General features: G+C 52.9%; 9 protein-coding genes across 9 annotated transcripts; 5 read left to right on the plus strand and 4 right to left on the minus strand.

Moving 5' to 3' along the window:
* Window positions 1-1,371: 1,371 nt before the first annotated feature.
* J4E93_004214 (uncharacterized protein) lies at window positions 1,372-4,461 on the minus strand (the record flags this gene model as incomplete). Its single annotated transcript, XM_049342142.1, has 3 exons — window positions 1,372-1,617; window positions 1,676-4,391; window positions 4,442-4,461. The coding sequence occupies 3 exons, from the start codon at window positions 4,459-4,461 to the stop codon at window positions 1,372-1,374; spliced, it is 2,982 nt and encodes a 993-aa protein (XP_049200294.1).
* A 300-nt stretch (window positions 4,462-4,761) lies between these two features.
* Window positions 4,762-6,179, plus strand: ERG10 (erg10, acetyl-CoA C-acetyltransferase; the record flags this gene model as incomplete). Its single annotated transcript, XM_049342143.1, has 5 exons — window positions 4,762-4,826; window positions 4,880-4,929; window positions 4,983-5,055; window positions 5,113-5,602; window positions 5,661-6,179. The coding sequence occupies 5 exons, from the start codon at window positions 4,762-4,764 to the stop codon at window positions 6,177-6,179; spliced, it is 1,197 nt and encodes a 398-aa protein (XP_049200295.1).
* A 1,005-nt stretch (window positions 6,180-7,184) lies between these two features.
* On the plus strand, window positions 7,185-9,009 carry J4E93_004216 (uncharacterized protein; the record flags this gene model as incomplete). The annotated part of the gene is made up of 2 exons (XM_049342144.1): window positions 7,185-7,525; window positions 7,575-9,009. The coding sequence occupies 2 exons, from the start codon at window positions 7,185-7,187 to the stop codon at window positions 9,007-9,009; spliced, it is 1,776 nt and encodes a 591-aa protein (XP_049200296.1).
* A 1,108-nt stretch (window positions 9,010-10,117) lies between these two features.
* J4E93_004217 (uncharacterized protein) lies at window positions 10,118-11,016 on the minus strand (the record flags this gene model as incomplete). Its single annotated transcript, XM_049342145.1, is given in 2 exon segments — window positions 10,118-10,994; window positions 11,009-11,016. The coding sequence occupies 2 exon segments, from the start codon at window positions 11,014-11,016 to the stop codon at window positions 10,118-10,120; spliced, it is 885 nt and encodes a 294-aa protein (XP_049200297.1).
* A 2,490-nt stretch (window positions 11,017-13,506) lies between these two features.
* Window positions 13,507-14,370, plus strand: J4E93_004218 (uncharacterized protein; the record flags this gene model as incomplete). The annotated part of the gene is made up of 1 exon (XM_049342146.1): window positions 13,507-14,370. The coding sequence occupies one exon, from the start codon at window positions 13,507-13,509 to the stop codon at window positions 14,368-14,370; it is 864 nt and encodes a 287-aa protein (XP_049200298.1).
* A 3,211-nt stretch (window positions 14,371-17,581) lies between these two features.
* On the plus strand, window positions 17,582-18,968 carry J4E93_004219 (uncharacterized protein; the record flags this gene model as incomplete). The annotated part of the gene is made up of 2 exons (XM_049342147.1): window positions 17,582-17,937; window positions 17,987-18,968. 2 exons carry the CDS (start codon window positions 17,582-17,584, stop codon window positions 18,966-18,968), a joined length of 1,338 nt encoding a protein of 445 aa, XP_049200299.1.
* Window positions 18,969-19,474: 506 nt separating this feature from the next.
* On the minus strand, window positions 19,475-20,872 carry J4E93_004220 (uncharacterized protein; the record flags this gene model as incomplete). Its single annotated transcript, XM_049342148.1, has 1 exon — window positions 19,475-20,872. The coding sequence occupies one exon, from the start codon at window positions 20,870-20,872 to the stop codon at window positions 19,475-19,477; it is 1,398 nt and encodes a 465-aa protein (XP_049200300.1).
* A 2,073-nt stretch (window positions 20,873-22,945) lies between these two features.
* Window positions 22,946-23,800, minus strand: J4E93_004221 (uncharacterized protein; the record flags this gene model as incomplete). The annotated part of the gene is made up of 2 exons (XM_049342149.1): window positions 22,946-23,378; window positions 23,427-23,800. The coding sequence occupies 2 exons, from the start codon at window positions 23,798-23,800 to the stop codon at window positions 22,946-22,948; spliced, it is 807 nt and encodes a 268-aa protein (XP_049200301.1).
* A 195-nt stretch (window positions 23,801-23,995) lies between these two features.
* Window positions 23,996-25,159, plus strand: J4E93_004222 (uncharacterized protein; the record flags this gene model as incomplete). Its single annotated transcript, XM_049342150.1, has 3 exons — window positions 23,996-24,062; window positions 24,113-24,265; window positions 24,318-25,159. The coding sequence occupies 3 exons, from the start codon at window positions 23,996-23,998 to the stop codon at window positions 25,157-25,159; spliced, it is 1,062 nt and encodes a 353-aa protein (XP_049200302.1).
* Between the last annotated feature and the right edge of the window lie 558 nt (window positions 25,160-25,717).

The following is a 25,717-nucleotide window of genomic DNA, read 5'->3' on the forward strand; positions in this document are numbered from 1 at the left end:
GTTTGGTTTTCCCCTTCAATGAAGTGCGAGCATGCGCCAGTATCGAAATTTACATTTTCGTATAGACTGAGTTTGCGCATGCGTCCAAGCAAATGTCATGTTTGATCTTCAGTTGGAGTTTTGCGCGGCTGCTCTGCAATGTGTGGCGCGACAAGCTAACGAAAACCACGTTCGCAGAAAATGGTGGTGATGAAGAACTCAGTCTGTTCGAGAGTAGTCGTGACGCGAGTAGAGTATTGTGAGCACTTCCAGAAAGATGTAAGAATCCGCATTTTAGACCCAGAGAAGAAGCAGACGGTGAACTTTCATGTTTTCTGCGACGTAAGACTATGGCGCGAGGAGGTGTTCGATGTGAGTTTCGAAAAGGAACTGAAAAGTGATGATGTTGTGAAGTCCTCCTGGCTGCACCATGAAATCAGAGATTTCGACTTTTGAGTCGCTTGTATGCGTTACTTGGTCGTACGTTTTTGACAATCGTAAAGCTCTCAGAGACCGAGAAGAACATGGCAAGCAGTGTTGTAGTTTTGATAGACCGGGGAGAACATAGTAAGCCTTGTTATCTTTTTTGGTGGACCGGAGAGGACATGAAAAGTATCAATGTCGATTTTGGTAGGCCAGCATCGCACAAATCAAGTGAAGTTTCGTCATCTGAGAAGCTGCCCCTCAGTCGTGTTCTGGTTCGAAGAGACCCGTAGGAGCCCAAACATAACGAGCGTTGCTTGCTTTTTTTTTAATGAAGTGTAGAGCTGAATCCAGACATGCGCTGTAGACATTTTTGGTTTAGCTAGAACCAAAAGATGCAAAGCACCAGATCGTGTGTCCTTCATGATTTGATCTTGCTGGAAAAGACCGGTCAGGGAGTCCACATGAGCCAGATAAATGACGATTTTGAAGGGAAACAAGACCCGGGCAGAGACATGTGTCGTTGCAGCGATGATTTTGATTTTTGGAAAAGGCCGGTCTGGAAGCCCACATGGGCAGGCTAGGTAACAATTTTGGTAGGAAAAAGACTGGACAGGAAGTCCACATCGTCTTCTTCCATTGCGATTTGGTGAAACAGAAGACAGTCACACATGGAGCTGCGCCGAGGGTATTTTGATTTAGAGAAGGTATTGTATGGAGAAAGAGGGTGGATGAGCAAAGAGATTTATGTAACCGTATTGGCTTTCGAGGAGGTCACGTGCAGCACTGACGTTTGCATGTGAGAGAAGAGGAGGCAGGTAATGATGTACTGACATGCGACGGGTATATTTCATTTCGATTCTCCAACCACCTTCATGGGCGCATCTCCAACATGAGTTCCCTATATGCTTTTGTAGCTTCCAATTTGCGCCGTTCCCATTTGACTCCAAAGTATGCTGTACAATCCATCTACCCGTCAAGCACCCCGCTCTCCTTAAGAGAACGGAATAGCTCTGGTTCAAGGAACTTGCTAATTGTGACGTCCTCCGCGAGACCCTTCCTTCTCCTCGTCTTGAGCACGAAATCGCGTGCGAGTTGTTGTGCGGTTGCGGGTTCGAGCGGTCGGGTTGTGATGTCTTTGTCGAGAGGGTCGCCGGGGACGATGGACCAGCGGTCGAAGACGAGGGAGAGGGAGACTTGGCCTTGTGTGTGGATCTATGGGAAGTTAGTATATGCGCTAGGTAATGGGGATGATTGTAGGAGGTGTACGTACCCTGAGATCGGTCTCGAAACCGAAAGAATCGATGACCGGAATAAGACCACGCACGTTGTAGAGCGGAGTACCCGCGATGGGTCCGTCCTGCAAGACGTGTCCTCTTCTTCGCGCAAGGACTGTGTACAAGCTGCTCTTAGTGTCTGCAGGGCCGACCATGCTGCACGAGTACACCGGCTCCATCAGCCTGGGACTCGCCATCAGGAAACTTGAGTAGCATGCTCGTCGACTGGTAGGAATGATCTGACCACCTCCGCGGAAGATAGCTTCTGGCGCAAGTTCGACATCGGTGATTCGGAACTTTGTGTTGCGAATGGGCTCTTCGCAGAGCGGGCCTTCTCGGGTAGCCCAGCTGAAACCTTGTCGAAGCGTATCGCGCACCGTTCGCAGAGTCTTGCCGTCGACTTCTGAGGGAAGTGTGTCGTTTTGTAGGATATTGGGGCCCATGTCATCAGGTCCGAAAGCCCAGATGTTGCGCGACGCAAGCAAGTCGTATCCGTAGTTCTCTTCGAAGAACTTTCCAACGACTCTGACGGGATCCTTGATGTTGACCTTGCCAGCTTCGATGTCTTCCGCGATACCTGGGTCGAGCGGCTCAGCAATCATCGTGAGCTTGTTCTTCTTGTTCGGTGTAAGCGCGTAGCACTTGATGGCGGACATCTCAACGACCGTCTCGCAGAATCTTGTTACGGGATCCGACACCTTGATCTCCATATCGGCGTATAACCGTCGCAGATCGTGCAGAACACAGTCCATGTATAATTCGCCCGTGCCGAGAACAACGTGCTCTCCTGACTCCTCGACCTTGGTTGTGATGAGCGGGTATGACTTGTTGATCTTGCGCAGACCGTCAAGCATCTTCGGTAGTTCGGAGGGGTTTATCGGTTCGACTGCGACCTTGAATACGGATTCAAAGAAGTGGCGGATGGGCCGGAAAATGTAGGCGTCTTCATCTTCGGGGAGTTTGGTAGCCACAATAGTCGCTGTCTTGACTATCGAATTGTCGACACCGCCGAGCAGCACCCAGTTACCTGCCGGAACACCGCTGACGGGGATATTGTATCGTGACTGCGCTATCCATGTGTCTGTTATTGTCGCAACGACCATGTCTTCCTCATCCTCGATCGTGTAGCCTTCACCAAGAACACGCACCGACTGCGGTGAAGTTGCAGTACCGCTCATCACTCGGCCCAGTGCTGTGAACGACTTGGCATCTGTTGCATTGAACAACTTCGTAACGTGTATGACTAGGGGTCCGTTCTGGTCGCACTTCTGCATGGCTTCGGCGGTCTTCGTATCCAGAGGTCCGGTGTAGTGTCTTTGCAGCAGCCGTTGCGCACCTGCTTCTGGCGAAGGAACGTGTTGGGTGATCATGTCTACGAAACCGAGAGATGGCCCGAAGTACTGCTGGCATACAAGGCGCATCAGCTCCTTTGCGTCGGTCTTGTATTCTGATGGCTTCAGTCGGATGCCCAAAGTGTCGAGCGTGTCCTTGAGGTCATCTGGGCTCTGGCTCAGTGTGTGCGAGTAGATCTTGTAGACAGGCTCCAAGATCCAGTGTACGAAAGACCGTTGTGAGCCCTCCTCTTGCCGCTTGCGACTGAACTTGCGGCTTCCAGGGTTGTAGAAAATGTCGCCCCAAAGACGCATGGCGAATTTATCGATATCCAGACCCTCTATCGGAACGCCGAAACCTGGGAGTTTTGATGGACCGGGGTAAAAGTCGGAGTACATCTTCGCGAAGGACTGAATGGTGAAGCACCATCGCATGCTGGAGCAAGCGAAAGCGACATTGCCTTTCTCAGGGCTTACTCGTCTACTCTCGCCGCGGCCGGGGATGGTGTTCTCGATGATAGTGTTTACCTCCTCGATTACGTGCTTGATCTTGAAGTATGCGTCGCTGGGCGGCAGCTTCAGCTCCAGAATCAAGCGGTCCATCTTATTGACCACAAGTGTTAGGGGAAGATCCTCCAGCACTGCGTGCTTTATGATTTGCTCCGTATTCACTTGCACGCCTTCAACCACATCCACCACCAATACCACTCCGTCGACCAGGCGCAACGAGGCGGCGACTTCATCGGCGAAGTTTACGTGTCCGGGGGTATCGAGGATGTTGAAGAGATGCGACTTCAACTTGGTGTTCTGGAGGACAAGGCTCATGGGCGCAGCCTTGATGGAGAGGCCTCGTTCGCGTTCGAGCACGTGTACGTCGGTGTATCGCAGCTGCTCCTCCCGCTTCTTGCCCCTCTTGTAGTCCAGACGATCTTGGATGTCGTGTGTCTCCATGACCAACATATCCATAAAGGCAGTCTTTCCGTGATGCAAGTGTCCAGCTATGGCGATATTCCGTATCTGGTCGGGGAAGTTCATCAAATCCGTCAAGAGCTCCCTCGAGTGATGCACCGGGGGCAAATCTGTCTCTTGAATCGTGAACTTCTTCTGCACTACTGGCGCAATAATGGGCTGTGCCAGTGACTGCGTATCTTCCTCGTGCACCAAAACTTCGACATCTGGGCCGTATACGTCGGACGCGGAAGGGTAGTACTGCTTGTCTTCGTGGAGGATCACGGCATTGGATGGCCCTTCGTCCACCTCCATCAGCTGCTGGTCGTTCGTCTCCGCTTCTTCCTCGTCATCGAGGACGTAGGCGTCGGCTGCCTGGCCGGTGCTCTGGACATCGTCGTCGGACTCGGCCTCGCCGATAAAATTTCCGAACCTGTCAAAAGTCAGTCGCGTAACATAGTTGGAGAGAATGGGCGCACTCACTCGTCGTATAGGTCATCCATGGCGGCGGTGGGTGTGGGTATATGCGCGGTGGTGATGCGCGTCGAGCTTGAAGCTGTCGCAAAAGTTCAGACGTGGTTCCGCGGCCTAGCGCTAGGCGGTGAGGGCGGAGTTCGTGGCTGACCAATGGGACTCCGAGGCGACTCCTGCAGGGCCAGCAGGCGCCATCCGTTGTCGCGCAAGGCTAAACTCCAAAAAGATCCATCGGGGTATATTTGTTGATCGGGCCATTTGCTCAAAGGCACTTTATATCTGCTCTCTGCACCTTCACTCCGCTTTCCTGCATACCCAAGATACCCATCATGTCGTCCCTTCCCCCAGTTTACATCGTCTCGGCCGCCCGTACGCCTACGGGCATGTTCTTGGGGTATGTTCCCTGGTACTAGAGAAGAGGGGCACCGCCGACTCACGCGACAACAGCTCCCTCTCGAGCCTGAGTGCTGTCCAGCTGGGCTCTCACGCCATCAAGGGTATATCAGCTTGCTGCAATTGGAACATGAACTTATTCTAACAACTCATGTAGCTGCCGTTGAGCGCGCCGGCATCAAGCCCACCGATGTCGAGGAAGTCTTCGTTGGCAATGTTCTCTCCGCAAAGTATGTAGAACACCAAACACGCCAAAAATCCAGGAGAACTCTATTGACAAACCTCAGCCTCGGCCAGAACCCCGCCCGCCAGTGTGCCATTGGCGCTGGCCTCCCCGAGTCGACCGTCGCAACCACCATCAACAAGGTGTGCGCCTCCTCCATCAAGGCCCTCATTGTTGGCGCCCAGACCATCATAACCGGCAATGCCGATATCGTCGTCGCAGCGGGAACCGAGAGCATGTCCAACACTCCCCACTACCTCCCCAACCTGAGGACCGGCGCCAAGTTCGGAGACCAGCCCCTGGTCGACGGTGTGCTGAAGGATGGTCTGACCGACGCATACAAGAAGGAGCACATGGGTCTCCAGGGAGAGGAGTGCGCAGACGACCACGGCTTCTCCCGTGAGGACCAGGACGACTACTGCATTCGCTCCTACAAGAAGGCCAACGCCGCACACGAGGCCGGCTGGTTTAAGGAGGAGATCGCTCCCATTGAGGTTACCGTTGGACGCGGCAAGCCTGCGGTTGTCGTCGACCGCGATGATGAGCCCAAGAACGTAAGTCGCGACCCTGGCAGTGTTCACTAATCGACACTTTCTTACTTATTAATCACAGTTCAACGAGTCCAAGACCCGCACACTGAGGCCCTCTTTCAAGCCCGGAAACGGAACCGTCACCGCTGCCAACGCTTCACCGCTCTCCGATGGCGCTGCTGCTCTTGTTCTTGCCTCTGAAGAGGCTGTCAAGAAGCACGGCCTCAAGCCCATTGCTAAGATCCTCGGCTGGGGTGACGCTGAGCAGAACCCCTCCAAGTTCACCACCGCCCCTGCGCTCGCCATGCCCAAGGCTCTGAAGCACGCCAAGGTAGAGCTCTCTGCTGTCGATGCTTTCGAGATCAACGAGGCCTTCAGTGTCGTTGCGCTCGCCAACATGAAGATCCTTGGTATCCCAGAAGACAAGGTCAACCTGCACGGTGGTGCTGTCGCGCTCGGCCACGCGCTCGGTGCCTCTGGTGCCAGGATCACAACTACACTGCTCGGTGTGCTAAGGGAGAAGAAGGGCAAGATTGGCTGTGCCGGCATCTGCAACGGTGGTGGTGGCGCCTCTGCCATTGTTGTCGAGTCAATGCAGTAAATGTGCCATCTCGTTAATGAAGACACGTAATGCTAGATATGAATGAAGTAATCATGTATACTTGGGCTGGATCTCCGCGCCCATGTGCGCTGTTGCGTGAGCCAGATAGTCCAAAATGAACCTTGTATAGTTGTCAAGATGATCAAAGATCTCACCCACTATAATCTCTTCTGTATTGTTTGTTGCAAGTAAGTTGATATGTCCCAGCCATCGCGACGACAATACACCCACCTGCAAAAAGCACTTATTTGTACTTGAGTTGTGTAGATCGACTATCCGATTCATTGGTTGAACGGTCGGTTTCAGGGGGGTGGAGCGCCTGCACTGGCCGCGCTCGCTTCCAGAAGCGCTAAATCCGGCGCGTGGCATTGGCCAGCAGTCGCTCTCCTTCATCCCAACCCCCGATCACCTCACGTTTCAACGCGTCGACGACGAATCACATGCTGATAAGCATGGCAAATGCCTCAGGCAATCGATAATAACCGTAGGCCCCGCCACGTATCCACCGGGATGTGCGCTTCTCGCTGTTTCAAGCGCCTCTCCCCGTTCACCAACGGACCATCCGTCCTATTTCTCATGAAACGGCGCACGTTTGGTTAAACATCCGGGCAGCCTTGCTCAGCGCTATTGAATCCCCATCTTGTGTACCTGACTGGTTCCTGCAGGTCCCCCTCAATGTTGCTAACCGGAGATAAACTCGGTCCGTCTATAACTCCCCTCTTGTTGAAACGGAGCCCGATGTGCCTAACGGGAGATGTACACTCTCCCGCGCTCGTCTATCCTCTAGACGAAGCCGTTGGGGCGAATCGGTGGCTGCTATGTCAGGGTCGTTGCCACGCCTCCGTTTTAGGCCTGCATATATAGGCAGGCCGTCCCTTTCCGACCATCTGGTGCCTCGTTACATCGCCAAACTATACTGTCGTCTTTTCCGTTCTTGTGCCTTTTTTCTTCACGCGTCTAGTACGCAGTCACTCATTACTATTCTTATCTTTCAGCGTCTCGACGATGCGTTTCTCCACACTCACTTCGGCTGCGGCCTTTTTCCAACTGAGCATAGCTGGCTATACTCTCCAAGATGACTACATGACCGACTTTTATGGGGCCTTTGACTTCTTCACCGACGCCGATCCGACAGAAGGCTTTGTGAAGTATGTTGACGAGGCTACCGCGAGGCAGACCAACCTCATCAACTCGTCTTCCTCAGCGATATCGTGGGGCGTGGACACACAGAACCAGACCCCTGAAGGAAGGCCCAGTGTCCGTATCCAGAGCAAGAAGACCTACGACAGTGGGCTGATTGTGCTGGATGTTGCCCATATGCCATTCGGCTGTGGTACATGGCCAGCGTAAGTAGACTTTTATCCATTGAAAGTCATGTTGCTTATACATTAATAGATTCTGGACGACTGGCCCCAACTGGCCAAAAAACGGCGAGATCGACATCATCGAAGGCGTGAACGACCAAACGAACAACGGCATGACCCTCCACACTGGTCCCGGCTGCCAGATTGGTGAAGACACCACCCAGTTCGCTGGTTCAGTGACCACAGGAAACTGTGATGTCGCTGCTGAGGATCAGTCGAAGAATGCCGGATGCTCTATCGAACACCCGTCGACCAAGAGCTACGGCGCGGGCTTGAACGAGGGTGGTGGCGGTGTCTACGCGACACAATGGACTGCCGATGCCATCAGCGTCTACTTCTTCCTCCGCGACTCCATCCCGGAAGACGTCCTCGGTGAGAACCCAGACCCCAGCGGCTGGGGCAAGCCAGCTGCCAAGTTTGCCGGCGCCTGCGACATCGAGAGCACATTCAAGCAGCAGCAGATCGTATTCGATACTACGTTCTGTGGACAATGGGCGGGCAGTAGCAGTGTTTGGAACAAGAGCTCCTGTAGCAAGAAGGCAGACACATGCGAAGAATGGGTCAAGAATAACCCAGAAGCTTTTACCGAGGCGTACTGGACGATCAACTCCCTGAAGGTCTACCAAGACAATGGATACGCCGCTGTTCCTCAGCCCTCTTCGGTGCCTGAGCAGAGCAGCGCTGCCTATGGATCTGCGCCTGTCCCGTCAGAGACACCTGCTGTGCCATCTGGCCTTCCCGAGCCATCCGAATACCCTGCAGTTCCTCCGCTCCTCACCGCCTCTGTATCCGGCATCTTCGCACCAATCCCGACGAGCGAGACCCTCTCCTCTAAAGCCCCAGTCGCTTCACCTCCTGCCGACGATGCCTCCCCCAGCGTACCCGCCGAGACCCCAAGCCCCATCGCCGCACCAACCACGCAGATCAATGCTCCGGCTCCAGCTCCAGCTCCGACCGGCCCCATGTCTGGTTTCCAATGGCCCTCTGGTGGCGCAGATAGCGGCAACAAACCTAAGCCATCGACAACACCCTCTGCCTCGCTTCCTGAGGGCACTAGCACGGCAATTGAAAACTCGAGTGGCGCCGCCGCCGCTCCCAGCATAGCGCAAAGCGTCGCTCAACCGTCCGATGTACCTGCCGCATCCCAGTCATACGCTGCACCCGGAGTACCTGCTCCAGTGCCCACTGCATCTCAAGCACCTGTTGCTCCCGCAGTCCCTGCCCCCGCACCCACCAACGTTGAAAAGGCACCTTCAGCCGACCCAGCTGTTCCCGTCGTCACCGACACCGTGGAGGCGATTCGCACAGTAGTTCAGACTATTTACCACACCGTCACCGCTCCCGCCCCTGCCCCTGCGGCACCAACGCCAGCTCCTCCTGCGGCTCCTCCTGCTGCAAAGGGACGCATGGCAAGACACATTAGGGAGCACAGGCAGAGGCTCACAAGGCACCACGCCAGACACTAGGCGGTGCATGACGAATGATGGAATGGTTGGACAAGTCACACTGGTTGCTGGCTTGGTGGGTGGAATTGGCGCACATATACCCCTGGGTTTCTTTGTATATATCTTTCAGACATTGGCAGCAATTCATTTGGATGTGATCTGCATACATCTTGTCCTTCATGGTAACAGTATGTGATGATTTCGCTCTACCCCGGTCCTACAGGTAATGTCCTCGAAATCGACATTGGTGATGACCTTCCCACATTCCCTTTTCCATTGTTGTACGCCGCACGGTAGAAACTGATTCTCAATGCGTGCATCTGTTCAGGTTTCTCTAGACAGAAGGCTGGGCCGCTAGCATTGTCTCTGTCCGCTACCAACCTCGTGAAAAGAAGTCAGAGAACACACCCCTCGCGTTGCCAGCACGGTCAGGGGGCAGGCAAAAGCAATGCCACCCACACGCCAGGTATTCTTGTCGCGCGTAGCGAGAAGAATAAAAAGCACAGCGAGAGAAAGGAATCTAGAACGACAAAAAGATAAATAAGAACCATCCTAAACACCCACCCATCTTCTGTGGTTCCTTCCTCTTCGCTATGGAAGTAAAAATGGCAAAAAGAATGTGGACGCTGTGGGAATTGAACCCACGACCTTTCACAAGTACGCAGAAGAATGCGAAGCGACTGAAGTTGAATGTTAGGAGAGGAGTCAAGAAGAGTTGCGTTGGGTGGAGTCTTACAAATCATACCCCTAGACTTTGGGATGTTAGTGGGTTGTAAAGGTTGATTGGAGTATTGTGGCAGCTTACCCAAGCGCCCGTATTAGGTAATCGATGGGTAATTTTCCAATGGTGATCGTCATAATGTACTTGCGTCTCAAGGCTTTGTGTCCCGATGACCGGCGTGAGTAATGGTTGGCGGGAGCGAGCCCACGGTCGAGGTGGGGATGAGGGGCAGATATTGGAAGGTGGGGTAAGATTGAGACCAGGCCTGGAATACCATAGCCATCGCATATCTCTGCATATTAGACCTTTGTTTACCTACAAAATCATTACTCGTAATCATTAAAAGAGACTAGAACCCCCTAAAATACCAGACCAATTCCTCGCTTCCGAGGTCCTTTATAGAGTCATTCAACACAAAGCAATTACCTGGTTGTATTCCTCCGACATCAAAGCCTCTTGGCCCTTTTCGTCCAAATGGTTAGACAACTTTGTTATGCCAATGCGCCTAAACATGGGATACTGTATTGTCACCGACAGATGCCCTTTCACGCCTGGATCACCGCCCTTGGAACCGAAATCTGTCGGCCCTTCGTACTTGAGTAACAAGCAGTACAAATAACGGAATGCTTTCCGTACTGTCCGCTCACCATACGCAACGGGCATGCAGTATAGTTTTGCATCGTCGCGGAAGATATCGACATCAGATTCCGGGGCGTCCAGATAGAGATTGGCGTGTTCGAGATGATGTGCAGACCTTTTGGAATCTTGTTGCGACATGTCAGGCTTGATTTCATCTTGCTCCAGTCCCCAGCTGTACCCGACTCGGAACAGCGGGTGAAGCCTCCGGAGCTTAATAGCCCTAAGATAGCGTGGTTTGAGCAACAATCTTCCCTGTTCTACCATGCCATACTCATTGTCCTCGTCCGAGAGGATGATATGATGGTCAAGTACTTCGAGCATTAGCTCTTCCTCTGGATACGAGTTTTCCCTTTCGCCCTGATCCCGGTCACGCATCTCGTTTGCTCTTGCAGCCCCATAGTCTGTGATATCGGGATAGGTGATTCCGTGGGGGGTATCGATTGATGCCCATGAAAATGAAGGCGCTCGAGTTGCGTCGCGTCTTCCAGGGTTCTCGAAAACACCATCCCGATAAAGCTCGTTCACTTGCCAAAGAAGCTGACTTTCGAGGTTATTTCTCCAGAGGCCTGCAACATACGTGCTCGGTACTGCGAATAGCTTCTGGTCACTACAGAAGCGCCTCGCAATTCCAGACAGCGCTATTAAGCTGTTAGCACGCACAGTAACATGTCTTAGAACAACCTTAATTGCTGCGCAGCCAAAGCGTAGTAAGAGAGATGCATACTAGTAAGGAGTTAGCAAGACGTCTTGTACATTGTACGTGGCGGCTACTTTACCCTATGAGTTTGTCGCGCGATACTGTGATTTGCGTTTTGGAATACACCTCTACAATGTGTTTCCACAGTTCGTAGATGTACAGATCTACCATGTCCTCATCAGGGTCTAGAAGATCATTTAGGCGATTGCTTCGTAGTGCCCGTCCAGCCTCTGGGGTTAAATCTTTGAGTCGTCCTTCGTCCACTGTAGCTCCCAGCTTAGACCTCAGTCCTATGGCCATTCCAGGATAACCCTCGGCATCATCGAAGTGAGAGCACTCCCATGCAATCTGGTCGCGACAGAAATGTATTACACGTGGTGCCATGAGACGCTCCTGCAGAACCCAACCTCTACGGTTAACAGCTGCGCTCTCAACGAGGTCGTCCCAGAAGGACACGTCGATGAGAGCGCACCTCGTCAACTGTTCCGTTTTCGAGCCTCCAGTACTATGTTTTCCGAAAGGAGCCATTCCCGTATGGTTGACGTTGATCTCGTTCTCCCAAAGGGATTCAGGCTGTCGGCTGAAAAACAAACCCTGATCTCCATCAACCGCAGCAGTAGCGGATATGTTGAGAAATGATCTTTGGTAGATCTTGTCCATTTGTCGACTCTGGCTCAGCCAGTCACCCACATGAACCATAGATCGGCTGTTATGATCTTCAGTCGACTGCATGATGCACATCGAGTCAATCCAGATGAACCCGACTTTCTCCAGATGACAAGCGAACAGGATTGCGTCTCGAAAACTTTTCGGCAGATCCCGCAACTCGATACCCTCCCGTATGAAACGCTCTCTATTAGTTACTTTCAATTTCAGCTGTCCTTGGACACCTTTGGGCCTACCCCAGCAATGGCTCAGCGTAACATACCGACCATCTTCTCTTTCGATACGGCCCATCTTTGTTCTATCGCTGTTCCAGGATTTGACTGTCAACTTGCTTGGAACATATCGGCTGGGCATGAAAACATCGTCCGTCTCGACCAGATACACTTTTGCTCGTTGTGCATCGCTATATTCTGACAGGACTGTTAGACTGTCTCGATCACCGATGCCTCGTATGCCTCGGATATCGCCGAGGTCTAACAAGCGCTTCGGATACCATCTTTCCCCAGTGCACTCCCAACTGTCCGCACATCTACACTCGTTCATCCAACTATGCGCCAATTGGATGACTTCATCGGAAGAAGACTCTGACGACGTCAGGGTTCGTAGGCGGCGTTCATTGGGGTCTGTGAAAAGGACTTAATACATTTCGACCTCATTGGATAGTCAAACATACCGATTGCTTTCAGGAGATACGCGCGCTTGAACCTTTGGTTGATATCGAAGTCCAATGAAAACCCGCTCGGCAGAGGTTTAAGTACAGCCGTGATCGAGATCGACTGATCCTCTAGCAGGTTCACGTCGCGCCAAATCGCATTCGATAATGACGTACATATCTTGCAGTCTACCTCTTTTGATCTTCGAAGTGATGTTGTAGTTTTGTGATGATCAAACGTCAGATCGTGAGTCCCGGACCTCGCTCCCCTTCCACCCCTCAGCATAGCTAAACACACGTTACAAATCATCTTTTGAAGACAAGGCTGAGCGAGCTCTGGTGCTATTTGTTGGACGCAAGGCTGAGTATTCCACGCTTAGCCTGAGGGCTGCTACTTAGGTATGAATTAAAGAAATGACGCGCTCATGGCGAGGCGAGGCGACAAGGTTTGATGCGATTCTTGGGAAATGCTGACTAGATACCTAGGTATTCAAGGGGAACATGCGGGATATAACCTTGGAAGGGTCACACAGGAGCGCAGCAATCGGGGGTTGGGTGCACCCCTGCCCAGCTGAATGCAGACCTCCTTCAAGGCAGCCGCCGTGCATTCATCCCATAGTTTTACCCCGCAGCATCTCAGCCACGGTCGTCACTGCTGCGCACCAGCGCTATACGCTGCAACAATGCGTTTGAGAGTTTCCATTATTCCTCATGCAAAATATAGGTAGACTGATGGCTAGCTCCTGAGAGATCAATAGCTAGGTAGCTGCTCAGTTGCTGGGGGGTGGTTGTAGGCCTAGGAGACCTCGGGATGTTGGCGCGCAGAACTGCGTGACCCTGTTTCCTGTACCACCTGCAATGTGCGTGATTATTCTTATCACATGCATGAAGGTTATGCGACATCCCGATCGCTGTAAGATAGGTATGTAAGCTTGTCGCTGCGCCCGAAACGACCTCGGGGAGCTTTCCAAGGTTCACAGCGCATCCACCATCACTTCCAGCCTTACCTTGTACAAGACGGCCCCGGGACTCAACAAGACAGCTTGAAATCGTCCGCTACTAGGGCAAAAGCTTTCACAGAAATCCTGTAATTATATCGCTCTGCTTCCAAGGCTATCTCAAGTACTAGCCGAAGACTTCGGGATGCCATCCACTTTCCTGCTGTCAGCCTGGGAGCCTGCCATTCCTGTCACAGTTGCAGATGGCCACATTCTCGACGAAGAAAAACTGCTCGGATTTCCAGCGTTCAGTAACTGGTTGGAAGCACTCCAAAAGAATCTCACTGTGCAAACAACTCCCGGACACACGTTTGAGGGGGATCCATGGCGCCTCGAGGGGGTGAATGTACACAACGTCACCGTCTTTGACGACGGAATGATAGGCTTCATGACGATCGAGGCATTGATGAAGAAGAGCCACACCAATCTCGATCGAGTCATTTTCTTGCGCGGCGGTACCGTCGCTATCCTTATGATACTACGACCCAAGGACAACGTAGACGAGAAGTGGGTCATCTTGACAGAGCAGCCGCGAATCGGCGCATGCAGCACTGCTTTCCTTGAGATCCCTGCAGGAATGTTGGATAACAAATCTGGCACTGTAGTTGGGAAAGCAATGGAGCAGATTCGCGCAGAGACGGGGCTTAATGTCAGGGCGGAGGAGCTGATCGACCTAACCGCAATGGCTCTTGACAAGGTTGAAACCAACGAACAGCTCAAGAACGGGGTGTATATGAGCCCTGGAAACCTCGACGAGTATATGCCGATGCTATTGTGGGAGAAATACCTGGACCGAAAGGAACTCGAATCTTTCAGGAGCAAGTTGGGTGGCGAGGGTGTCAGAGACAAGTTGATCACTTTGCGCATCCGCAATTTCGAGGTGCTTTGGAAAGAAGGCGCGAGAGATGCTAAGACACTCGCTGCTTGGGCGCTATACGATCGACTGGGCAAAACCGAACAGATTGAAGAGCGACAGAAGCAAATTCGCATCGGTCGGACTCAGCAATGAGTACTCAGTAGTGACCTCCCGAAGGTTTGGATGTATCCTTATTTCAGACGAACGGAATATAGCCAGCGTGGCAATAACAGTTGTATACCAAAGCTCTGCACGTACACATCCCCTCTGAGCGGGTTCTTGCCGCCATGCATGTGCTTATCTCAAGGTCACCTCGTAAGCGCCGCGCATGATTCTGAGACGAGCGGCGGGTGGGGAAGCATCGGAGCATCCAGAGCAAGTTGCGCGCGCTTCGGAACCTAAACCCATTGGTGTACCCGGTCATAAGTTGGAAGATCGGCACTAAGACATCAACACTATACTGGGAGTCTCTTCGAACGAACGTCGAGGCAACGGTGCCACAGCACCATACCTAAGTATAGCTGCTCGAGACCAAGGTATAAGTACGTGTTCCACCAGACGCCTCTCATCACCGTCCACCACTTCAAGACATCTCGTATCTGCATTACTCCACTACCTCCATCGCTTCCCGTTCGTCAGCGAAGCTCCGTATTTCGGTCCTCCCATTATACTTAAACGTCTCGGACAATACTTGCACGCCACATACTCTTGCTCTCTTCCTAAAAGACCTCGGATTGTCCCGCTGATAGAGGAGGCCTCGACACTATGCCAGCCAAACCCCAGCCCACAGTTGGCAGAACCGCGGTAAACGCCAACGTGATGATAGTACTTCGTCCGAAAGATAACACTCGCGAGCGCTACGTCCTTCTCGTAGAGTCACCCCAAGCTCGCGCGCGCAATGAACCGTACCTTGAATTCCCAAAAGGAGCCTTCGACGCTTCGGGGAGTTTTACTGGTCCTATGATGGACAATATCCGGCGGGAAATCGGTTTCAAGCTATCCGAATACCATCTTATCAACCTTACGGCCTTGGTACAGGAGATGCGGCCTTTAGTCTGCGAACCTGGTTCGCCGACAGAGCCAGCCGTACGTTTATTCAACGCAAATCCGAACACGACACTACTTCTCTGGGAAAGGTTTCTGGATAGAAAGGAGGTTGAAAACTACAGAGACCGACGGGCGCCCAACGAGGCTTGCAATATACGCATGCTCGACTATGATTACCTCTACGAAAAGGCGGAGCTCAGGTATGGCTGGGCAATGTACGAGCATTTGCATGGTTGTGGTATTCTTCAGCAACAACTGAATGATAAGAGGATTGGAAAATGAAGGAACTGGATAGGAGATTAGGGCGACGGAGTAGATGATGATGTTGCACATGTAGACTGACCGGAAGCGCATCGTAAAGAGTTTGCTCAAGCGAAGTAGAGCCATCGACCCAGTATTTGCCTGGGATGGTGACAATGTTCCACCCTGTGATAGATGTTAGGTCGTACGCGCCCGGGTAGTGTGATCTCCAGGCAAAGAGCTAAATGCGTCGCGGCGCTTGGAAACTTTCCGCGATAACGAAACCGCGCGGCTCTGCTCGGTTGGCACTAGTCGTCGAGCCCAAGCGTCTTTTATAGATCCTCAGCGCATATGTGAAAGAGCACTAACTTGCATGTGCAGCGTTTACGCAGTGTCATGTCGAAAGATGTGAATTGATGGGAAGCATCAGACGCATGGACCTGGCCGGTAATCTCACTGCCGGCCTTTACCCGCAGTCCCCCCGCGCACTGACCTCTGGACCGCCCTTGCTTGTCATGTGATCCACTAGCGTGCCAAGACCATATGGCTACTTATACCGCGCCGCCCCCGTCCCTCCCAAGCTCGGAATACTTGTTCGTATTCCCCAACCACCCCCCTACGTTTACCACCTGCTAACAACCTTTAGACCTTCTTGCGACTCATCAAGCTCAAGCATTTGATGGTCTGACAACGTCGCCTCCATTGCACAGCGGGGTGTGGTGTTGTCATGAATCTCCTTCGGGGGCTTCAGCGGGGCAATTTTTGCTGGTCTGCCACTGCGGCTTTACATTTTCATTGATTCCAGTGCCTTGCGCATTGGATTGAGGAAGGTGGTCGACAACAACGAGCACTACCGTATGCAAGCAAGAGACTGAACACTCATGAGCCTACGTTCACGTCATGTCACCTGCTTTGCATGTATTCATCCTGATGTAGGCTGCAGACCTATTCATTAGGTGGTGCTGCTTTCGACGCGTCGCCAGTCGTCCTGCTGTGCTTGCTAACGCGTCGAGCTCCGAAGCTATCTGCGCAGCGGGACCAAGACCGCAGCTCCTCGCCTTCTATATCATGGTCTTGCGTGATGTCTCGCCGACACGTTTGGCCTGCCAAGCTCTGCGAGGTTGCCCGAGAACTGAATATGGCTTTCTTGTTGTTTCGCGCATTGCCATAATGTTTACTGTTGAAGAGCTTCTGGTCCTACACGTCTTGTCTACCGTATCGCCGACTGACTTCGTGCTTGAAGCGGTAGAGTGAACCTGGAAGCTGTCGAACAGGACCGAATCGCACACATCCCGCTAACGCGTTCATGCTTGCGCATGCAATCCGAGAAGTCTGTACCTGCGCCGGCAACTACTCACCACCGTCTCATGCATATCACCCGCCCCGACGTCCAGCGTATGGCCATAATCTGGACGTCCGTTCACCATCATGGTCCTCAGTCACAGGCATATAAGCCCTCGCGCAGCCGCTGTCCTCCAGTCTATCAATCGGCTTGAACTGCATGCGTCTATGCAAGCCCTGAAGGGCAGAATTCGCGTTCTTTTCGCACCTGCACACGACACCACCTCCACATTCTCCTCTGTATCAACGCCCCGAGCTTAACACGACGACATAACCATCTGCCGAGAGAATGCCGTTCGGGACGCGCTCGGTCTGCGAAGGTCTGGCCAGAGCTGCATGTCTAGCTCCAACGGCCAAACGCGAAACGCGTGCTGCCCCACCATGACATCGCCATGACGCTCGTAGGATTCCCATCGCCAACCTCGATCTGCGCCAGCACATGGCATTTCCAAAAGCGTACATTCAGCTCGCGTACAGCGGACTTGTGCCCCTCCACAGCGTGTCATGACGTTAAGCTAGCCCCTCCAAGCGCATGTACAAGGGGGCGGATAATCTTCTGGTTCGCGGTAGTTGTAAGAGGGCTGCAAAATTCACGTCACAGGTTTGTAATATGTCATCGAAAATGTCGCTGGTTGGCATTGAAAAGGTAGGCGCGCTGCGCCTACTGCAGGCTCTCCAACTTTGAACATCTCTCTACCTTTCACACATACAACTACACATCAAACTTTAGCCCAAGATGATGTCCCAAGCAGCCCGCCAGGCTGAGAAGGCCATTGGCCATGGTGACAACGCCACTACCGCGCAGAACGTCACCAACCCTGGCAACGACGAGAGCACCGCCGACTACTCAGAGACGATGAAGGCTTTGGCATGGTACGGCAAGAACGACGTTAAGATGATCGACACACCGAAGCCCAAGATTCTAGAGGACCGTGATGTTATCGTCAAGGTCACTGGATCCACTGTCTGCGGTTCTGACCTGCACTTGCTTCACGGCTCCGTCGTGGAGATGCAGAAGGGCGACATCCTCGGACACGAGTTCTGTGGTGTTGTAGACGATTTCGGTCCTGGTGTCACAAAGTTCAAGAAGGGGTACGTCCATCTCCCAGTCCTTGCTCAGCGCATCGCTAACATACCATAGCCAACGAGTCGTTGCCTCTTTCCAGATCGCCTGCGGTGACTGCTACTACTGCAAGCAGAAGCTGTCCTCCCAATGCGAGAAGACCAACTCCAACACCATCGAGAACGCCATGTACGGTGGCCGGACAGCAGGCATGTTCGGATACTCTCACTTCACTGGTGGATACGCCGGAGGCCAAGCAGAGTACACCCGTGTCGCTTACGGTGACGTCAACCTACTGCCGCTTCCCGATGATGTTCCGGATGAGCAGGGTCTCTTCCTCTCCGACGTCGTGTGCACCTCATGGCACGCAGTCGTCGACACCGGCGTCAACAAGGGCGACGTCGTTGCTATCTGGGGAGCCGGCCCAATCGGACAAATGGCCGCAGACTTCTCGCTGATGCAAGGTGCATCGCGCGTCATCATGATCGACCAAAACTGGCGTCTCGACTTCGTCAAGTCTAAGTACCCCAACATCGAAACCATCGACTTCTCCACCCTATCCAAGGGCGAGTCCGTCACTAGCAAGCTCAAGGAGATGTGCAACAACCGCGGTCCAGACGTCAGCATTGAGTGTGCCGCCGGCGAGTACGCCAAGGGCTGGGCCCACTACTTCGAGATGATGCTCGGTCTCGAGACCGACACCAGCGAGCTCATCAACGAGATGATCACCAGCACACGCAACATGGGTCGCTGCGGTATCACCGGTGTATACGTCGGCTTCACCAACCACTTCAACATTGGTTCTCTCATGGAGCGCGGTATCCGTCTCATCGGTAACGGTCAGGCGCCTGTACACATGTACTGGGAGTCGCTCCTCAAGATGATCCAGGAGAAGCGCATCGACCCGTCCAAGATGGTCACCCACCGTGTCCGCCTTGAGGACTTGGACAAGGTCTACTACAAGTTCGAGAAGAAGGAGGATGGCATGCAGAAGGTGTTTGTGGAGACCAAGTGGAGTTTCCCGGCGTGGGAGGGTAGCCCCAAGTTGACCAGGTACTAAACCTGATGTCAGTGTAACGAAATATGTAGCATAGTTTAATGATACCAATGTAATGAAGTAACAATGAGCACTCTATGAAGACAAAATTCGGTGACATGTCGGCTGTAGGAGTTGTTGTGGGCCACACGATTTTGCATACGTCACTGCTCCACTCCACCAGCAACTAAGATCTATACTACAGTATCGTTATAGATGCTATCCTGCTTGGATACGTGACGCTTAGGGAATGATGACCGTACCATCTTTGGAATCCTTGTACCTTCAACGCCTTGATTACAAAACACTGATGCACGCTGGGGTATGAAATCTATGATTACGTTGTCAGACCATCACATGCTCGAGCTAGAGGATTGATGGGAAGGCAAGTATCATGAAGAATACCTATGTTTTATGTAGTGCTGTGGCGCAGCTTCTACGGTACATCATTCTCCTTGGCCATTCAACGTCACCACATAACGTTCCAATTCTTCCTCCACACAGAACGAAAGATGTGTGCCTCCCCCACATCAGCCCGAGCCCGTCTTGTTGATGTACCCATCCGCAGCCAAATCAGCCATCAGTTTCTTCCGTACGATGGCACTCGTCCAGTTCGTCCTCGTCTCGTAATACTTGGGCACACTATAGAGAAACCAGGCAATGACCCACGAGTATCCGACCGCATACTCGAAGCGGTTCAACCACTTTGAATCGGTGCCATATCCCAGCCACTTCCGCGCTTTCCTCCACTGATGCACCACGACCATTTCGGTGATGATAGGGAGCATCTGTGCAGTGTACCAACAGGCAATACCCCAGTGGTCGCTTAGGGGGACCTGCTGCCATCTAACCAGCGAATGCATGAGTCCGGATGCGAAGAAGACGAGGGTGTTCTCGATCAATCGGGTTGAGATGGTACCGCGCTGCATGCCAAGCCAGCCCCTCGTCACGCACTTGATATGGCCCGTCAAGGAGTGGTAGACATAGTTGTGCCAGTGCTTTGACCAGTACCTCCGTACCGACCACGCGGCGCTCAACGAACCAAAGAGACCCTTGGACCACTCTTCCGGTCCGTCGAGCCCCGAACCAACCCAAAGGGCGGCGCATATACTGTGATATTCCTCGAACAGCCACATAGATGCAATGCACCAGTCGAAAGTGTACATGAGCCGCCAGGATATCTCCCGTCTGCCCATGGACATCGTGATGCGGTCGAAGAAAGATATAAGCCCCGGTCCCATATATGTAGCAGGGTCTAGAGCCCCTGGTGAGTAGTTTTCTTCGTAGTAGGTGAAGGCGCACTGGGCGGCGTAGTAGAGAGGTGCTTTGAGTACATGGTAGGCGACGAACTCCCAGCGCGAGTAGCCGTGGCGGTGACCCATCGGTAGCGCAACACCGTGCTGAACGCGAGCGCTTGGTAAGACGGGCTCGTCGGTCTTCTTGTCAGTCGCAATGTATTTCTCTTCGCTTGGCTCCTCATTCGCCGCCGAAATTGCATCATGGGATGATTTCGGTAAGATGTGTCCCTGCTGCTCGAGCACCTGCGTGTGATTGCGATCGAATAGCACTTTGTATCCCTGCCTGACTCTCTCCTTCTTCTGCTCCCAGTCACCTAGACTTCGCTTCTCTCGTGTAAGGACGGGCGCGAACTCCATGACGCAGACTTCGTAGCTCATGTGGGCGAACCATATCAGGCATGTGCGTCCGAATGTATCGTCGAGATAGTAATTTGGTGTTATGTAGTCCGAGTACCGAAATGCATACCATGTTGGTAGCGCGAGGACGAGGATGGAGAGCTTGCGGTAAAGGCGTGTGGAAGGTGGGAAGGAGAGGATGTAGAGTGCCCAGAATACGGCTGTGGTGAAGCACACCACGGGTGTGATGCTGTCGGTGATGCGCCAGTTGTTCTTAACGTAGCTGCCGGGCATGGTGGGCGAGGTTGCTTCTAGATGGTCGGCAGTCGCGAGACACGTAGATGAAAAGATTGCAGCTTCCACGGCGTTACGAGTAGATATATTCAGGAATATATGAATAGCGGGGGTGTGGTTTGTAAGTTTGGACGCGAGGTTGTGTGGCCCAAGGTTGGTGTTGTGGATACCTACGTGTAGTTGCGGTAATTAGTAGATTTGTCCAATGCGCCTGCCTGCCTGTGAGAGGACCTCGGAATCGCGACTGTCGTGTTTCGAGCAAAGGTGCATCGGTTGGCGAGACAAGTAGACGCGGGCTCTCACTGCTCACTCACCTGAAGTACGCCTCGCGTGCCTTCCAATATTGGGTCCAAACTCCAATGGTGGAGTAGGTACCTCCACTGCATAGCGGGGCTCTGTCTCACAAGATCAAAGTATCCATGGGCTTCTTGTACTGGCCTATAGCGTCTGCTATACATGGAGATGGTCACGTCAATTGGCGGTTCTGCGAGCCATGCAATAAAGCCGGCTTTGTTCGCCTAAGGTTCATTCAAATTGCCCACTGAGGTAAGCCCTCTTTGTGTCACCTTTGCAGTTTGAAATCGGTCGCATCTCTTATTCCATAATGTGCAGCTCCTGTACAGATTGCGTGATGGGGTGACTGGCCGGATGTTTACTTAAGACGTTCACCTTGTGAGTCGCGGTTGATTGCGAGGGCCGGGTGCTATGCAAGTAACTTTGTTAGTGCTAATTTAAGAATTATAGAGGGGCTAGGAGGTACTTACGTCGCTTACGACGAGAATATCTACCTCAGCGGCGGCGATGTCGGTGTCGTGGTAACCTAGGACGGGGACTTGGTGAGACATATCAGTATATGTAGTAGTCTCGGGGCGACGACAACGATCCTGGCAGGATACTGCCGCAGGAGATCAGGTTGAGAAGAACGAGGGTCTTGGCGTGGTTCTTCGAAAGTCGTTCGATCTAATGTACAACCGGAGGGAGAAGTGGACTGATTATGCTTTCTATGCAACCACGCCAGCCTAGGAACAAACTGAACAGCCTGGAGCCTACGTTGATGTTAGGTCACCTACCTAGCTATACAACAGTTAGGCCCGGAGGTTCTCACAGATTTCTAGGGCGTCAAAGAAATCCCTAGAAGACTATAAAGTGTTCCAGGACCCACTAATACCTAGTAGAACGAAAAATGTCCTTGCAATGTATGCGGCAAAGGCATTTCGGCGCCAGAGTTACTTTGCAAGTTTTTGTCCTGATGTAGTCTGCAAACCTGTTCAAGTTTTTTCTTCTATGTGGTGCAACCTCGGTTTGGGCCTCGTCTAGGATGCTTCTCGTGCCAGGGCTCCACAGTCAGTGCAAGAATCAACAAGCCAGCTTATCGTATTGTGTAGCAGTAAGGAAAACCACCGGCAGTGTAAGCCAGTGACAAACGTGCAGAGTAACTATACCACCAAATCATCTCTTGATGTATGCTCTCCGGTTGTGGTTACATTGACACCGAGATGAAAACGCGGGATCGTCCGCTCCAGCTAGTAAGTCATTCAAGCATACTTCACCCAAGTCGGATATCACACATAATCTCAGACGCGTCACCATCGCGTCATCCGACAAAAAGTGGCCAGAAGAAAAAGGAAAGAGGAGACAACCAAGGAACACATACAGGGACTGCAGAAGATGTGTTGAATTCCTTTGTTATTAAAACGCGGTCTGCCAAGAAAGAAAAGCATACTGGCCGCATGAGGTCTATTGGCAGTCCATTGTGTATTGTTGAGACAACACGGAGTTCCGTCTATCTATGTTGAGGCTTCGGGTGCTGAGGCGGACGCTGCCCAGACGGACGCCCAGCCACAAGCTGTGGCGGGTGACGTTTCGAAACCAGTTCCAGATCGTGGCGCATAAAGGCTACGCGGCCTTGCAGTGTCGCAGCCATAGGATCGGGTATATGCAGAGTATGGTGTAACGCGGGTGCTGCCGTTGCTTGTGGTCGCCAAGGGCGACTTGTGGTGTCATTGCGGCACCATGCAACGACGCAACGCTTTGTTGCTACCTTGAGGCATCGTGGCTGATACTTGGAGGTTTTCACATGCTGGCATACTTGTCGTGGCTAGATTTAACCTTCATGTCCAGGGCCGTCTCGTGAAAGTTGCCCTCGACTCTTGATTTTCGTAGTTTCTTGACCTCAGCATCGTTCAGACGTCGGCCAATCTGGTCCTCCAGCTCCTTGCGACTGATTTTGACATTGGCCTTTTCTTCCTTGCTTGCCTTGTTTCGCGGTTTGAAGCGGGCTTGCATGCGGATGCGGAAAGTAGTGCTGAAGCTTATGTGTTCGGCGTCGCCGCGTGGCTCTGGGCCCTTGGAGGAGGATTCGTCTATGGTGAGGAACAGGTCGCGGGCAGTCTGGAGGGAGAAGGCAGAGGGATTGTCGGGTACGGGGATGACGACAAACGTCTCTTCGGGGGAGATGGCGGTTGCAGTTGCGCTGAGGACGCCGAACTTGTCGCAGCTCAGATATCTGGACTAGGTTAGCGATGCCAGCTTCATTCATGTCGTGGTTCCTTACCTTCCGTGATGGCCCTTCAGACTAAGCTGCTCTGTGCCGGCAATGCGATTTGCGACAAAGACCTGGCGCACATCGTGGGGTTCGGCCGTCGCGACATCGCCGTCGACAACGTTCTCCAGCTCGCTCGCAAAGACCTTTCCGTTGGCGTCGCATGCCAGACACGTGCTCGGTGTGTCGGTGGGCAGCACAATGACTACGGGACCTGTGATGTCGCTCGGCGCATCTGCGCTCACCCAAGAGTCGTCATGCTCCGCTTCGGCAGGCGCGCTGGTGGTGAGCTGCTTCGAGGGTTTTTCGTCGGCGTCGTAGGGGTCGGCAGCTTTTCTGCGCTTCTTGACCTTCTTGTCGCCTTTGAAGTGGAGGGCTTTGGGCATGGCGATGGCGTTGTTGGTTGTCGCAATCAGGCGTCGGAGGTGAGAGATCGGAGCTGGCCGAGGCTGCAGCAAATCAGGCAGGTGCAGTCGAGGTGCGGACCAGATGAGACCAACCGCGCACTACAACATCACGATAAAGTCGCAGTACTACGTAGTGAAAACCATCATCCACACCTATCTTGCTAGACGACTAACATGGCCAACGCTAATGCTGCAGTCAACCAGAGCGCCGTCGCCGTGGGTCTTGACGCCCTGAAGAATAGTGAGTGGTAGCTGTATGGCTGTGACTCAGCTTGGCTGATAATGCTCCAGATGATGTAGACTTCTCGCTACTTGAAGAGGCCTTTGGCTCGTCTAGCCTGGGAATCATTGTGGTAAAGGATCTCCCGTCCAAGTTCCATGAGCTGCGACACAAATTACTATCGTACGCCTCTGCTCTCGGAAACTTACCAGAGGATGAATTGGGTAAGCGCCACTAATTAAACCTACATCTGAAAGACCACTGACATGGCACTAGTCAAGCTCGAATCTCCAGCATCCAAATGGCTGGTTGGCTGGTCTTGCGGAAAGGAGACGCTCAAAGATGGCAAATACGACACTCTCAAGGGCTCCTACTACGTCAACTGCGCCAGCGGATTCGAAGAGCAGCAGAAGACGGTTGCTGAAAAGTACCCCTCCTTCCCAGAGTATACCGCGCCGAATGTGTGGCCATCTCAAGAGCTTCTCCCAGGCTTCGAGGAGACTTTCCGCGAGCTATGTACTCTCATCATCGACATTGCTGCATTGGTTGCTCGTGCCTGCGACAAGTATGCTGAAGCCAACATCGATGGCTACCAAAAGGGATATCTTGAGCACGTAGTTAAGACAAGCGTCTTCACCAAGGCCAGGCTGCTGCACTACTTCCCCAGTCCCTCGCCCGCTCCCGACGCTTCCAGCGGTGACGAAGACGACTGGTGTGCGACTCATCTCGATCATGGCTGTCTGACCGGTCTGACATCTGCCATGTTCGTCGACGAGGCTATCCATCCGCCAAAAACAGGTGCATCATTCTCGCCCCTGCAGGAACTGGATCGCTCACCGGACCCCAAGGCGGGTCTCTACATCCACTCCCGTACCGGAAACGTCACAAAGGTCAGCATACCTCGAGACTGCCTCGCGTTCCAAACGGGCGAAGCACTCGAGATCATTACACAGGGCAAGTTCAAAGCCGTCCCGCATTTCGTCAGAGGCGCGGCAACTGGGGGAAAGGTAGCAAGGAACACATTGGCAGTATTCACCCAGCCGAACCTGTGGGACAAGGTGGACGACAAGAGAGACTTTGCAGCTTTTGCCAAGGAAATTGTTGAGAAGAACCACTAGGGCTGTAGCGGTCATTGTGTAGCGACTTCGCAGATCAGTAAATAGATAAGATGTAGTAAGATTACATCAGGCATCTCACCTGCTCATCTTACACGGTGCCAAGCTCCCAAATGATTTAGCCCAAGGTACCCGTGGACCTGAGTTGGCGGAGTTCTCCAAGAACGGCTGCATGCTGACGGATGGTATTTGGGGGTTGTCAGAATCCCATGCAGCCTCCAGGGCTTGGCCTGACAGCTGTGGCTCGTCACGACGCCAGCGCTAGCACCTGTACCGTCGAAGCTGAAGAGCCTCATTTCGGCCGCCCACGCACGCATAATCCAACGCGTCGTCGTCTACGCACGCCATCGTCGTCGCAGCGCGCTAGGAGACGGCGGTGATACGCGCTACACACATTGCGCGGCCTCGAAAGTTGAAACACACAAAACAGCGGCTGTCATCTAATCTACGTCGACGATCCCGCCCTGCACTGTCAGCCGCCAACCAAACGTGGAGGGTGGGTACAGACGCTGCGTTGGGCCCGAACTTTGCGCCACACGTCCAATGTCCTGTCCACCTGTC

This window comes from Alternaria ventricosa (genome assembly GCF_023758065.1).
Source record: "Alternaria ventricosa strain BMP 2768 chromosome Unknown scaffold_6, whole genome shotgun sequence".
NCBI classification, from domain to species: domain Eukaryota; kingdom Fungi; phylum Ascomycota; class Dothideomycetes; order Pleosporales; family Pleosporaceae; genus Alternaria; species Alternaria ventricosa.